Genomic DNA, 13,621 nt, shown 5'->3' on the forward strand with positions numbered 1-13,621 from the left:
CAAACGCTGGCTCTCCACTACTGCTCCCTCCCCCTCCCCCCCCCTTCACTTTTATTTCAACAACTTGGTAATCTTTCCAATAGCAATAGTAGTACCTTGATCTCTCAATGTAAACCTACCCAATTGTGGATAATCGCTATAAGTTTCAGCACAAACAGGTTCATTACATTCCAACACAGCAATAATCTTCATACCCTTTTTAGCAAATGCTGGTGGTTTTTTCGACTTTCTATTGGTGCCTTTTTCCAATTTATGTTTCAATTCAACAAATGTAACTTCTTCAATGGCCGTATGTAAATGCATAACACATGAAAACCCATTAGATAAGATGGATTTCAATTCAACAATGGCAATTTGGGCTTCAAACTTGGTTACTGTCTTGACGGGGTTCTTGGGGGATGTCAATACATAACCCGGTTGTAAATCTTCTTCTTCAACTCCCTTGATTTTCAACCGAACTTGTTCTCCACTAAATGCTGTATCACATTCTTGTTCAGTTTCATTGTAAATGGTGATAACTTCAATAGGAGTCTTGTTGGGCATCATCAATAAACTGCCGCCTTTTCTAATGTGACCACTTTCAATCTTACCTTCAACAACAGTACCCATATCCTTCATCTTACCGGAAATTGGCAACATAAATGGCCCATTAATCTTTCTATTGACGGTGCTCATATTATCCAAAAACTCCAACAAAGATGGACCAGTATACCAGGGGCAATCTTTGGCATCTACACGATTTTTTAACCCAGCACCAGTGTATCCAGATACTGGCATGTAAACAATATCGTCCTTGTTGTAACCAATACCTTTCAAAAATGCACCCAACTTGGTGGTACATTCATTATATCTTTCCTGTGACCAATTAACCGTTGGATCATCCATCTTGTTGACAACAACAACAATCTTATTAACACCTTGGGTCTTGGCCAAAAGTGCATGTTCTCTAGTTTGTCCACCTTTTTCAAATCCAGTTTCATATTCACCTTTTCTGGCACTAATAACCAAAATACCAACATCAGCTTGAGACGCACCACCAATCATTTCCGAAACGTACATCTTGTGGCCTGGTGCATCCAATATAGTGTATCTTCTCTTGTCAGTTTCAAAATACGCTTTACCAACTTCAATGGTCTTACCATCACTTCTTTCTTCCTTATTGGTATCCATAACCCAAGACAAATACCAACCTTGTCTACCGGCATCTTTAGCTTCCCTCTCATACTTTTCAACCGTACGCTTGTCTACAGACCCAGTCAAGTATAAGATATTACCACCCATGGTTGACTTACCAGCATCAACGTGACCCATAAAGATTATAGATACGTGGTCCTTACCTCCAAACATATCTTTAACCACTTCTTCATCAACCTCGTCTTCTTGCTCCTTGGCAACCGTGTCAGCGGTGACTGCACTGGACGATTTTCCTGGGGCAGGAGTTGATTGCTTCGATTTTGCAGGTGTGGGAGTAGTTTCCTTTGGAGTTGGTGTTGATTCCTTAGCCGTCTTTTCTGCTGGTTTCTCATTTGCTGCTGCTGCTGCTGTTGCTGCTGCTGGAGTTGTAGCTGTTGCTGCTGCTGGTGCGGAGGCTTTATCTGCTGCACCATCTGTTTCCTTTTTTGTATCCTTAGCTTCAGTATCAGTTTTCTTCTTCTCGTCAACGCTGGGAGCTGGTGAAGCTTCTTTTGAAGAAGCAGCAGGTGTAGTGGCACTAGCATCATCCTTTTTACCCGAGTTGGCCAACTTGATTCCCGATGAAGGTGCCAATTTCAAAGTCTTTTTCACTGGCTTATTCAAAGAAGATTGTTGAGCAGACTTTTGCTTTTCAAAATCAGCTAATGACATACCGGTTGGTTGCAGAGGTGGTTGCGATGCTTGTGGGTTGTAAGCTTGATATCCACCATATTGTTGTTGTTGCTGCTGCTGTTGCTGGTATCCACCATACTGTTGATTTTGTTGGTATCCACCGTATTGTTGATACCCGCCTCTATTGTTGTACTGTTGGTAACCACCCCTGTTGTTGTATTGTTGGTAACCACCTCTATTGTTGTAATTTTGTTGGTAACCGCTTTGGCCAGCGTTGTACGCATCATATTGTTGTTGTGGTTGATAAGCTTGAAATTGCTGGTATCCACCTGTTGGTACAAACGATTGGGCTTGGTTGGGATTGTAGTAACTTTGCAGTTGCAGTTGCTGCAGTTGTTGTTGTTGCAGTTGTTGTTGCTGCTGCAGTTGTTGACCGTTTCCACCAAGCGATGCGTTCTGGAAGTCTTGATTCAATTTATCTTGATTGTACTGATCCGACATTATAAACTTGCTGGATTGACCACTGTTTTCGGTTACCTTTGGCGGGAGTTCAGTAGGATATAAGTAAGCTCTGTGATTGAGATGCTATTCCAATGATATAACGTCCCTTTTGTCTTCTCTTGAACAGATTGACATTTTTTCCGTTTGAAAAAATTTTTTTTTTTTAATGTGAAGCCGCTCTACACGTGACTACTAAAATTGTGTACTAAAGCAGAACAGTTGAAATTGCTATGCTATTCCCACAAAAAGAATAATTAACGTTGGTTACTGCCCTTCCCATGCATGATCATATTTGGCTCTCTGCGATCCTGTTGCCCATTGCTCTCACAATATAGCGAATGAGTCTCAACATCAGGTGGCAGTTGTAGCATTTCCATTTCGAGCATTGTTCCTCGTTTTGTTTTTCTTCTTACCCCTTAAGCGAACGGAGAAAATCTCGACAATCCAATGTTTGCGATATTTATTATTTTTTGGGTTTAATCAAAACAGTTGTCGTGATTTTGGTGCAACAAAGTGATCAACTTTGACATAGAATCAAACTAAAAAATGCCGATTTTTGGTGACCACACGCTCACTGCAGTTACTATCAAAATCAATCAATTAGTAGAGCACAAAAATGATGAGGTTGAAGATTCAATGGAATTGTACTTATCAGACTTGCTTGGATTGATAAATGTTCAGCGACAAACAGGAGCAACTGAAGCAACAAGAGCGATCAGGAAGAAAATCAAATATGGTGATAGTGTACAGGAACAGATACGAGCATTACAACTTTTAGAGCTTTTGGTTCTCAATTCAGGGACCAAAATTGGACCCATCATTGCTCGCGACGATAAATTGTTGGATGTCTTGAAAGGAATTATCAATGGTCATGGTAAAACGGGGTCGGGCACCAACTATCACCCACGAGTTCAAAAGACAGTGATCAACATGGCAATTGGGTGGAAATCTGAACTTGATGGTTTGGAGGGATACAAGTATATGCAGGGATTGTACAGAACGATTCCTGGCATGAAGAAACGCTCTAAAGCTGCTTCTCGACTGACTGGTGGTGGGACACCTAGACGTGGCAATGATGACGATGACGATGACGATGTGTTTGACAATGACTCCGATCCATATGGCGACGACCATGCTTACAATGACGAACGTTCTGTTTCTGATTCACCTCCACCATCAAGTTCTAGGTCCCCTAAAGTTCCTCCACCAAGACCTACCACGGCTTCACCGTACTCAATAAGTAATAGAAAGTCGTCAAATAAGAAAGATAAATCCCAAAAGAAAAAGAAAAAGAGGACAAAGAATGGAATCGTTTATGCAGATTCCGAATATGGTATCCCACAGATCAATTACAAGTTGGAAGCACCAAAGATTAGACATGTGTTGACCGAGAGTAGTGATTATTCAATCACTCTAAACAATCAATTGTTGCAACTCTCACCAGACTTATTACCTCAAGATGATGATGCGATTATGGAAAATTTTCAGAAATGTAAGAAAATCAGGCGTAAGGTTTTGAAATACTTGCAATTTGTTGGTGCTGGTGACCCTCTGGAGAAGTCACTGGAAGTTGCCAAACAAGATGAGGAATTTTTGGGTAAATTACTTTATGCCAATGAACAATTAATTGAAACTTTTAAAAAGTTTGATATCAAAGCAGGATATTCACAAGCTAATCCACCTCCTGCAGAAGAAGAAGAAGAGGTGAGCGAGAGCGATGAGAGTTACTACTCTACTGACGATGATGAAGATGTCGAAGAAGAAGAAGAAGAGGATCTACCAGGGGACGACCTGATTGCAGCAAGGTTGCAATCAGTGATGTTGGAAAACAGGCGACAACCTCCTCCTATCCCGCAAGTGTCGAAACCTTTGAGTAAGGGGGTGCCGCAACTGAGTAGTGAGCACGAAAGACCTGCTCTTGCAAAAATGGAAACTAGCGAATCGTTGGGAGATCCATTTGGCGATAAACATACAGTGGGTTGAACTGACTCCATTTAGTATTGAGTAGTATTGAGTTAGCAAATGCGTATTTTAATGTACTATTATTGGCAGCGAATACGTATAACTTGTAATTTGAATTTGAGATGCAACAGCTTTCAATTGTGGATGTTTCTTACAATTGGTAGCTGGGGTTTTTAGTTGAATCTTCTTGATCTCCAGGTTTTTCCTAAAGCACAGTAGCTTTTGTCCTTTGATTTAAATTGTCCCCATTACCATTGCAATCGACTAGGAACCTCGTGGAGAATAATAGAAAGCTCTTGATGAATCTTTCAAATGCAATCTGACTCTAGAACATCTCCACCGCAGTCAACTTCAAATCATAACCGAACAAGATCAAGCTCAGCGGTTTCAAATTGGAAGAAACAAAAGTATAAACAGTATCAACCTCGATTCTTACATGAGACTTCGGATAGTCAGATTTCATTGCCATCTGCTGAATGTTTTAAACTTGATTATATTTTAAAGAATGTGCTTCATGATGAATCAGAGCAAGTTATAAACGACCTACTAAACGTTAGCGCCAATTATCAAAAGGATTTAAGACAAGAGATCAAGCACAAATTAGCCACAGAACAAAGGATTCAGTTTAAGAATATCAACATATGTCGTGAAACTAATAACATAAATCTGATTGTGCATCAGCGCAGAAAGAAATTGAAAAAGGCATTAACTTCATCGAGTTTTGGTAATGTAGATGATTCAAATGCATACGATGAGGGAGAGGTCAACCATCTTTTAAGGAAAAGCATAGATATTAGTGATCGCATAAAGAGCACAATTTCAAAGCTACATGACCTAGAGGAGAAACATCGACCGGGTCGTGAGAGTTTAGTTAGCATTAAGAGAGAAAAGTACCCCAATTTGTACAAATTATTGAGTAAAAAAACTGAGTCTTCAAAGAGTCAAGGTCTGGCGGATACTGAGATTATAGAAGAGAACTTGAATGAGAATGATGCGGATTCCAAGAATGAGATTGTACCGAACGAAGAAGCTCAAATCGAAGAAGAGATTGACGATTCTAACTTAGAGACTGAGTCACCATTTATTGACGAGGCTGAGGGAACGCGACACGAAAAGCTTGAATCAACCACGAGTAAACCAGCTTTACCGCAAGATGACATCATGGATCCCACTGAGTTTGAGCTTTTCATGTCGAACAGTATAGTCAAATATCGCGAGCAACAAAACAAAAGTTTAAAGACAATCAAAACCGATGACCAAAGTTTAGTGTTGTCACAAATCAGTCACAAATCAGGTGGGAATCCATTAAACCTACTATATTCTCAACTAATATCCAATCCCAAGTATTTAGACCAGCACCAGCGAGAGCAAAATGCGTCAAAGTATCCATTTTCGTCAATTTTGTCATTGAAGTCATCAGCAACAATCAAATCAACCCAGCAGAGCTCGCATTACAAGAAATTGAGAATCAATGGAAGTCCTCTCACGTCTGAGCATTTCCAACGCGAAAGGGAAAGGCTACAACAGCGTAGCGAGCAATCTGGTGCGGCTTTAACAGCTAAAATGTTGGAAGAGTTGGCACTTGATCATGAAGATGGGACAGTCAATGATGAAAATGAAGATGTCTGGAACTCATCTGGTATGAATACAGAGGATGATGATGAAGGGATAGAGGTTGACAAAAGCGACGCGGATCTCCATCTTGAACCCCACCTCGAAAGTGATGTCTCAAATGAGACCTCTTCCCTTTCATCTTCAGATCTAGACACGTCGGACTCTGATTCATCAACTGATTTACACCTCCAGCTTGCAAACAACTATTATACGAATTTGCAACATGGTGTGAAACCAAAACGACGTGACCACAAGGTCAGAAAGGCAACAAATAGAAGGAAAACAAGATTACAAGTGAAGGAAATGTCACCAACCCCAAAACACAAGCCATCACATCATATACTTAAACCAAAAAGCTCAATTTTGAAAACAAAAACGACATCTCCTGTTCGGCAACGATCAAACTTGCGCAAAGAGAATGCCAATATTGTCAATGATGCATATGACCACGAAATAAGTGCACTATCAGAAGTGAATAACGCTTATGGATCAAAGACTGACAATTGCATTAGCTCTTTTAATGCGAGCGGGACCATTATTTTGAAACATGACAAGCATAAGCACAACCACCATGATGAACACGATCAAGTAGAGAATGACGTCGTTTCGAAAGGAGAGGGAAGTCCTCGTTCAATATCTATCTTGAAAAGCTTTGTGCAGTAGTCACGGATCATTCAGATGCAGTGTTGGTTTGCATTTGAAAACTGGTGCTGCTGACAATAAAAGTCGTTTTGTTGATTCTACAGAGTTTATATTAGGTTACTTATAATAGAGTAGACTATATATTGTCACGATGCATCTTCCTCATCCACTAAATTGATATTATGTCACGACTCTCGAATTCTACTCATCGCACGCCTTCTCGACTCTCTTCATTACCCACTCCATTACTTCGAAGCTCACGTTATCCACACGTAAAAGAAAAATAGCACAACAATCCCAAACACAAGTAACCACATTTTCCAACTAATTCCTGCTCGCTGACTCATTACAACCATTTTATTGTACGTGTTTTTCAACGTGACTTTCCCCCTTTCAAATCCATTCGTTATTTCATCATTCAATTTAACCAGCTTGTTAATTTCAACGCCCATTTTCTCTCCCAAATTCTTCAACATGTTGATTTTGGCTCCCATGGTGTTCAACTCTTCGTCATTCTGTGATTCTAGTGATGATAGTAATGACTCGTCAAATTTAGCATTAGATGATGATGCTCTTGGTGTGGGATCATACGGTGATGACATGTTGGATCGCAGTGGTGGTGTTTGACTACGCAGCAGGCGTATTCCTGTAAAATTGTGTTGACCAGGTGTACTAAATAGCTGAGTACGTAAATCCCCTCTCTGATGAGCGCCGCCAGCGGCTGAGTATCTAGATGTCATACTTCAATGAGCTGTTGATTGATTGGCACTGTGGTCTTTGTTTTGTTGTTCATTGATAAAAAAAAAAAAAAAAAAGAAATATTCTGCCGCAAAACATATCATGTACCATTTTGGGGGCCTTTACTAAGCATCAAAACACATATAGGACCAGCACAGATTACCACTACGTCGGTCATGTCACAGGAAGTTCCAAAATCACTAAGTAATGTCAAACATGTGATCCTAATATTGTCAGGAAAAGGTGGTGTAGGGAAATCTTCAGTAACAACACAGACTGCGCTTACATTAGTCAACATGGGTTTCAATGTAGGGGTACTTGATATCGATTTAACAGGGCCATCACTTCCGCGTATGTTTGGCGTTGAAAAGAAACAAGTACATCAATCCACTCAAGGCTGGGTGCCAGTGCAAGTATACTCGAAATCAGAAACTACATCCGGAGGAAGTTTGAAATTGATGTCATTGGGGTTCTTACTTGGTGACCGAGGGAATTCAGTGGTTTGGAGAGGTCCTAAAAAGACGGCTATGATCAAGCAGTTTTTAAAAGATGTTGTTTGGAGCACTGATGAACCACTAGATTATTTGCTTATTGATACGCCACCAGGCACATCTGATGAACATATAGCAATAGCAGAAGAGTTGAGGTATGCACAACCAATCGATGGCGCTATTATCGTAACCACACCACAACAAGTTGCCACTGCTGATGTTCGCAAGGAGATCAATTTTTGTAAAAAAGTGAATTTCAATATATTGGGAGTAATTGAAAATATGTCAGGATTTATTTGTCCATACTGTGCAGAATGCACCAACATATTCTCTAGTGGTGGAGGTGAGCAGTTGGCCAAGCAACTAGATTTGAGGTATTTGGGCAATATACCGATAGATCCCAGTTTCGTTGAATTGATTGAGTTACAGGATGACAAGGACAAGAAATTGATCGACTTGTATCAAACGTCGGAATTGAGGCCAATTATGAGTGATGTTATAGACAAGATACTACATTTAAATTTGGAGTCGAGAATTTAGTCTAATGAGTTTCAAACTTATAGAATTCTTATAAACCATTTCCTTTCTTCCATTTGTTGATCCTTCTCTTTAAATCTCCAGCTGATTGTTGATAAATATTCAACTTCTTGTCCCACTTCATTTTCTCATAATCGTCACCGTATTTTTCATATAGTGATTTCAACCAATCGCTTTCCCTATCAGAAAGATGCCTCTCTTTTTTCACTTTGCTGTGTTGCTCGGCATATTCCTCTAGTTGTTTTATTACAGAATTATCGACTTTATCTTCATCGCTTTCCTCATCCTCAGCTTTCATGGTACCGTATATGACCTTCAAAACTTCATTTGTTTCTGGGTCCCTTATAATTCTGGCTTCACCCTCCGGTATTTTGGAAGGGTCATCCGTGTGTTCAATTTTATCAATAGTGACAATGTCATCTTTGTCCTTGTTCTTTTTTTTATTCCTTAACTCAGTCAAGCTCTCTACCTTTTTTTCAACACCTCCTGCCATATGACCCAACTTGGCTCTCAAACCCAAGCGTTTGTAATTTTGTTGTAAAGTTAATGACTTGTCCCAATTCTTTGCAATTATAGGATTTGAGTATACATTGATGTTACGTTGCTTGTCCTTGGTTCTTCTAGTATTCTTTTTAACAGATGACCTAGCCATCTTTCTTTTTCTTACTGAGACCATGGTGACTTATCAATGACGTATGCGTGCTGCTATCAAGTTTTGGATGGGTGGTTGCAAGAGAAGAAGAAAGAAAGAGATGAGTAATTTTTGTGTCTTAAAATTTTAATTCCACCTCAATGCGACAACGAAAGTTGACAATAATAGTCACAACATCTTCACTTCGTACATCATCTACGCTTTATACATCATCTACAATTTAATGTCTATATCTGATGCCCACATTTCAAAACATTCCGCATTGGTCAACTTCAATTAAACTGCATGTGCTATAAAAGTCTGAGACATAGCAAACAAATCTTCATATCTGCTTTGGAATTCTCTCATCTCACAAGGCATGTATCAGATTATAGTTTCAAAAGTTGTAGATTCTGTTACCACTTCTCCATTATCATCTGTTCCGCTACTGCCGCCCTCTCCTCGTCCATTTGCTCCGCCCCTGCCTCCTCTGCCTCTTCCTCTGCCTCTTCCTCTTCCTCTGAATCCTCCTCTGCCTCTTGGGCCTCTCTTTCCAAATCCAGGTATATTGGTTCTCTTTGGCGAGACTCGAATTTCCCTACCTCTAAACTCTTTACCATGCAAATCAACCGCCTTGTTCACACTTTCAATATTTTCAAATTCAACGTAAGCATAACCTTTGGGCAACCCGCTATATTTATCAAATAATATTGTAACCCTGTCAATGACTCCAACTGGACGAAAAAACTCCTCCAACTGCTCTGGTGTCGCTTTGTAATCGACATTACCAACATAGACGGATCGTGAATCAGCTTCTTCCTGCTTGGCTAATCTTTCAGCCCTCTCTTCGTCTGTCTCAGGAAACTTCTGTGTTCTTCTTCTCTCTGGTGTTTGTTCCTCTTCCATTGTGACTAATATTAACTTGTGGTTTGATTCGTATTCACCCCTTTACAAACTCTTTTGTGTTATGTATTTCTTTTTAATCACTACGGCTGTTTTCCTGCTTTGGCCGTTTCTCAATGAATTGTACTATCTACAGTAGTCCAATTGATGTCAATTTGACTTATTAACCAATTGCTTAGTCCAAATGATACTAAAAGCTTTAACCTTGTTGTTTTTTCCCAACTATAAATTTTGTCATGGCTAATTCGTTGAAGATGCTGATATTTATTTTTTGTTTCTTGGTAAAAAGAGAGTTTATTATGTAAAGCTTATGTAATGAATATGGTATGCACCTTAACAATATTGAGTGAAATGAGACCACACTTGTAAATAAGTAAAACGTGGTGAAGGCTTCGTTCCTGATGTTGTTCACCGAAGAGGGGTGAGGGGGATACACAAGCAAAACTTCGGTTTTTGTTACTATATACGAAAGGGCGAAAACAGTGATTGAGGAGTTTTGTATCACCTTTGAACGATTGCTGCACCAACGCGCCCGGAACCACTGGCACCCTTTAAGATGCAATCTGGGGTTTTAGACCACCACCGTTAAGGTACTGCCTTCGTTTCTTTCTTTTACTGGACTGAAATGACTCTACACCAAAGCGTGATTGAAAAAGCTTATCAATATTGGCAGCTGTGAGTGGCTGATGAAACAAACAACCCTTTTCTACATCAACTTGTCACCTTTTGAGCCGTGACGATGTGATTCACATCTCATGGCTTAACAACAGTTTGTTGTCTTACAATTCATCTCGGATGAATTCCCCAATGAGGAAAGTATCCGCATTAGCTACTGTTTTTTTCTACGCAATTCCACAAACAAAAGAAACGTTTCTCTTTCTTTTTTTATGGAGCAATGCAAAATGTCAACTGATTTTCCACTTTGTGGCTGATGTTGCAAAACATATTAATAAGCAACAACAGTTCATTTGCAACTACTGTATAAATAGCCAACCGAATTCTCATCAGTTATTGCAAACAATCCCTCTTCAAACGAATCATAAACCCATAATCAAATGACTATTGCAAAAGAAGTTACCTCATCAGACGAGGTAAAAGGCGCACCAGTAGTTCCATATTATACTCCGGATCAACCTGTTAGAGCAGGTACATTTTACCAAGATGAATCTAATCAAGACCAAGAGCCACCGGCACTTTTCAAACCTTTAAAAGTTGGGCCACTCACATTGCAAAACAGGATCGGTGTTTCGCCAATGTGTCAATACTCAGCCAATGACAAATTTGAAGCAACGCCATATCATTTGATTCATTATGGTGCTTTGGTCACTAGAGGTCCCGGAATCACTTTTGTTGAAAGCACATCAGTAAGTCCAGAAGGTGGTTTGAGTCCTCATGATTTAGGAATTTGGACTAAAGAGCAAGCTGAAAGTTTAAAGCCGGTTGTGGAATATGCTCATTCACAAAAACAACTAATTGCTATTCAATTAGGACATGGTGGTAGAAAAGCAACTGGACAACCACCTTTTTTGCACTTGGAGCAAGTTGCTGATGAATCCGTTGGCGGATGGCCAGATAAGACAGTAGCTCCATCAGCTGTAGCGTTCAGACCCCATGGTAACTACCCCGTACCTCATGAATTAAGCATCAAGGACATCAAAAGAATTATCAAGGATTTTGGTGAAGCAGCCAGAAAAGCAGTTGAAATAAGTGGGTTTGATGCTGTTGAAGTACATAGTGCTCATGGATACCTTTCCAATGAGTTTTACAGCCCCATTTCAAATAAGAGAACTGATGAATATGGCGGTAGTTATGAGAACCGTGTTAGGTTCTTGTTGGAGGTTATTGATGAAATCAAGGCCAATATCGATATCAAGAAAACTCCAATCTTTGTTAGAATCTCCGCTGTTGAGAACAGTCCTGACCCAAATGCATGGTCAATTGAGGATTCAAAGACCTTGGCTGATTTATTGATTGAAAAGGGTGTCAGTTTGCTCGATGTAAGTTCAGGAGGAAACGATTACAGACAAGCAGCTAGATCTAATATTGATGCTAAACAAGATGAGCCAGTTCATGTACCATGGGCACGTGCATTGAAGCAACATGTTGGTGATAAGTTGGTTGTAAGTTGTGTTGCTGGATTGGATAAAGATTCTCACCAATTGAATCGTTTTGTTGAAGAAGGCGATTTTGATTTAGCATTAATTGGCAGAGGCTTTTTAAGAAACCCAGGTTTGGTTTGGAGTATAGCTGATGAGTTGGGAGTTAGATTGCATGAAGCATTGCAATTAGCTTGGGGATTCTGGCCAAACAAGCAACAAATTGTTGACTTGATTACTAGGACTGAAAAATTGAACACCAAGGATTAGAGACAAAGCATTTTAGAGTTATAGATAATTGTAAAATTCTACTGCAATTGAAAATATCTTATAAATAGTGTAGTGTAAGTTTGTTATGCCTCAACAAATGCTCTGTAGGTGGTAAATTGTTCCTCGCCGTCATTTGCAACCAATTCAACCTCTGTATTGGGTGCCACGAAAAACACGTAACCAGTATCAACCTTTTCTGAATCCGGACTACCAGCAATCTTGATTTGTCCAGATCCATTAGTGGCAATTATAATAGACGGACCTTCAATTGACTTGTAACTTTGTTTTCCACCCTTTTTATCAAAGACAGTTTGTAAGACGGAAAACTCTTCGATTGGCGGATCAAATAAATTTACAGCAATAGCATCACCAGTGGATCTGGGGAATTGTTTTGGTTGCATCTTTTGCTTCTCTACGGGTTCACTAGCATAAGTCAACATGTCAACCAAATTCTTGACATCTTTAAATTTGGGAGTGAATCCAGCACGCACAACATTATCAGAAGCAGCCATACATTCAATGATGTCTCCACTAATATAAGCATGGGGGTCTTTAGCTTGCAAAAACATGGCTTCACCTTTGTTCAAAGCAACGTGATTCAATAAGAGACAACCACAAAATAACCCAATATCGTTAGGGAATTGCTTGTTCAATCTTTGAATCAATTCAGGTAATCTTGGATCAATCTTGGTAAATAAATCAGGATTCAGTTGACTCGATTGAACCAAAGACGAAGCATGTTTGGTGATTTCCGACTCCTCTGTATTCATCAACTTGCTGAAAATCTTTTGAATCAAGGAGCGATTTTTCTTGTCATCTTGTGTACCAATTTCAGCAGTTGGCTTGATTCCGGTAACAAATTCGTTAACCAACTCATTCCCAATGATCTGTTTCAATTCAGGGATGGTCTCCAAAGTGTATGCTAATTGATCAACTGGTTTAAAGCCACAAAAACCTTCAAAATCAGTAACAGCAATAGCCATCTCTGGTTTATGGTTATCATCGGGATAATTCTTTGGATCTTGACTATGTAATTGGGCACCCAATGCTTTATCTGGATGGGCTTGAATAGACAATACTTTTTCAATACTTAATACTTTAAATAAGAATGGTAATTCCTTTGATGAACCAAACTTCTTGATAATTGATTCTCCTAAAAGCTCTTGAGGGTGGGCCGTAATCAAGTCACGTAAAGTTTCATTAAACCCAATAGCTTGAGATGGAACTGAAGGATGAGTTCCCATCCACAACTCAGCATACGGTTTCGATTCATCAATGGTGATTGAAGGATCAGATTTCTTGACAAACTGTGCCACGGCTGAAGATGACCCGATTTTGCCCCAATCATAGTTTTGATACCCACATTGAAGTCTAAATAACTTGTCAGACATTATAAAGAGTACTGTCAGGAATTAAGTTGTTGGATGTCT

At 39.6% G+C, this 13,621-nt stretch overlaps 9 protein-coding genes across 9 annotated transcripts; 4 read left to right on the top strand and 5 right to left on the bottom strand. All coding sequences in view use genetic code 12, as the record gives it.

The window, feature by feature from the left end:
- Nucleotides 1-51: 51 nt before the first annotated feature.
- On the bottom strand, nucleotides 52-2,307 carry SUP35 (translation termination factor GTPase eRF3; the record flags this gene model as incomplete). Its single annotated transcript, XM_036811527.1, has 1 exon — nucleotides 52-2,307. The coding sequence occupies one exon, from the start codon at nucleotides 2,305-2,307 to the stop codon at nucleotides 52-54; it is 2,256 nt and encodes a 751-aa protein (XP_036667955.1).
- Nucleotides 2,308-2,853: 546 nt separating this feature from the next.
- CPAR2_405980 (uncharacterized protein) lies at nucleotides 2,854-4,290 on the top strand (the record flags this gene model as incomplete). Its single annotated transcript, XM_036811528.1, has 1 exon — nucleotides 2,854-4,290. One exon carries the CDS (start codon nucleotides 2,854-2,856, stop codon nucleotides 4,288-4,290), a length of 1,437 nt encoding a protein of 478 aa, XP_036667956.1.
- Nucleotides 4,291-4,581: 291 nt separating this feature from the next.
- Nucleotides 4,582-6,546, top strand: CPAR2_405990 (uncharacterized protein; the record flags this gene model as incomplete). The annotated part of the gene is made up of 1 exon (XM_036811529.1): nucleotides 4,582-6,546. One exon carries the CDS (start codon nucleotides 4,582-4,584, stop codon nucleotides 6,544-6,546), a length of 1,965 nt encoding a protein of 654 aa, XP_036667957.1.
- Nucleotides 6,547-6,782: 236 nt separating this feature from the next.
- Nucleotides 6,783-7,265, bottom strand: CPAR2_406000 (uncharacterized protein; the record flags this gene model as incomplete). Its single annotated transcript, XM_036811530.1, has 1 exon — nucleotides 6,783-7,265. One exon carries the CDS (start codon nucleotides 7,263-7,265, stop codon nucleotides 6,783-6,785), a length of 483 nt encoding a protein of 160 aa, XP_036667958.1.
- A 174-nt stretch (nucleotides 7,266-7,439) lies between these two features.
- On the top strand, nucleotides 7,440-8,294 carry CPAR2_406010 (iron-sulfur cluster assembly protein; the record flags this gene model as incomplete). Its single annotated transcript, XM_036811531.1, has 1 exon — nucleotides 7,440-8,294. The coding sequence occupies one exon, from the start codon at nucleotides 7,440-7,442 to the stop codon at nucleotides 8,292-8,294; it is 855 nt and encodes a 284-aa protein (XP_036667959.1).
- Nucleotides 8,295-8,322: 28 nt separating this feature from the next.
- Nucleotides 8,323-8,967, bottom strand: CPAR2_406020 (uncharacterized protein; the record flags this gene model as incomplete). The annotated part of the gene is made up of 1 exon (XM_036811532.1): nucleotides 8,323-8,967. The coding sequence occupies one exon, from the start codon at nucleotides 8,965-8,967 to the stop codon at nucleotides 8,323-8,325; it is 645 nt and encodes a 214-aa protein (XP_036667960.1).
- A 339-nt stretch (nucleotides 8,968-9,306) lies between these two features.
- On the bottom strand, nucleotides 9,307-9,828 carry CPAR2_406030 (uncharacterized protein; the record flags this gene model as incomplete). Its single annotated transcript, XM_036811533.1, has 1 exon — nucleotides 9,307-9,828. The coding sequence occupies one exon, from the start codon at nucleotides 9,826-9,828 to the stop codon at nucleotides 9,307-9,309; it is 522 nt and encodes a 173-aa protein (XP_036667961.1).
- A 1,052-nt stretch (nucleotides 9,829-10,880) lies between these two features.
- Nucleotides 10,881-12,191, top strand: OYE32 (Oye32p; the record flags this gene model as incomplete). The annotated part of the gene is made up of 1 exon (XM_036811535.1): nucleotides 10,881-12,191. One exon carries the CDS (start codon nucleotides 10,881-10,883, stop codon nucleotides 12,189-12,191), a length of 1,311 nt encoding a protein of 436 aa, XP_036667962.1.
- An 83-nt stretch (nucleotides 12,192-12,274) lies between these two features.
- Nucleotides 12,275-13,582, bottom strand: PMI1 (mannose-6-phosphate isomerase; the record flags this gene model as incomplete). Its single annotated transcript, XM_036811536.1, has 1 exon — nucleotides 12,275-13,582. The coding sequence occupies one exon, from the start codon at nucleotides 13,580-13,582 to the stop codon at nucleotides 12,275-12,277; it is 1,308 nt and encodes a 435-aa protein (XP_036667963.1).
- Between the last annotated feature and the right edge of the window lie 39 nt (nucleotides 13,583-13,621).

Source organism: Candida parapsilosis, contig 006372 (genome assembly GCF_000182765.1).
Source record: "Candida parapsilosis strain CDC317 annotated contig 006372".
NCBI classification, from domain to species: Eukaryota; Fungi; Ascomycota; class Pichiomycetes; order Serinales; family Debaryomycetaceae; genus Lodderomyces; species Lodderomyces parapsilosis.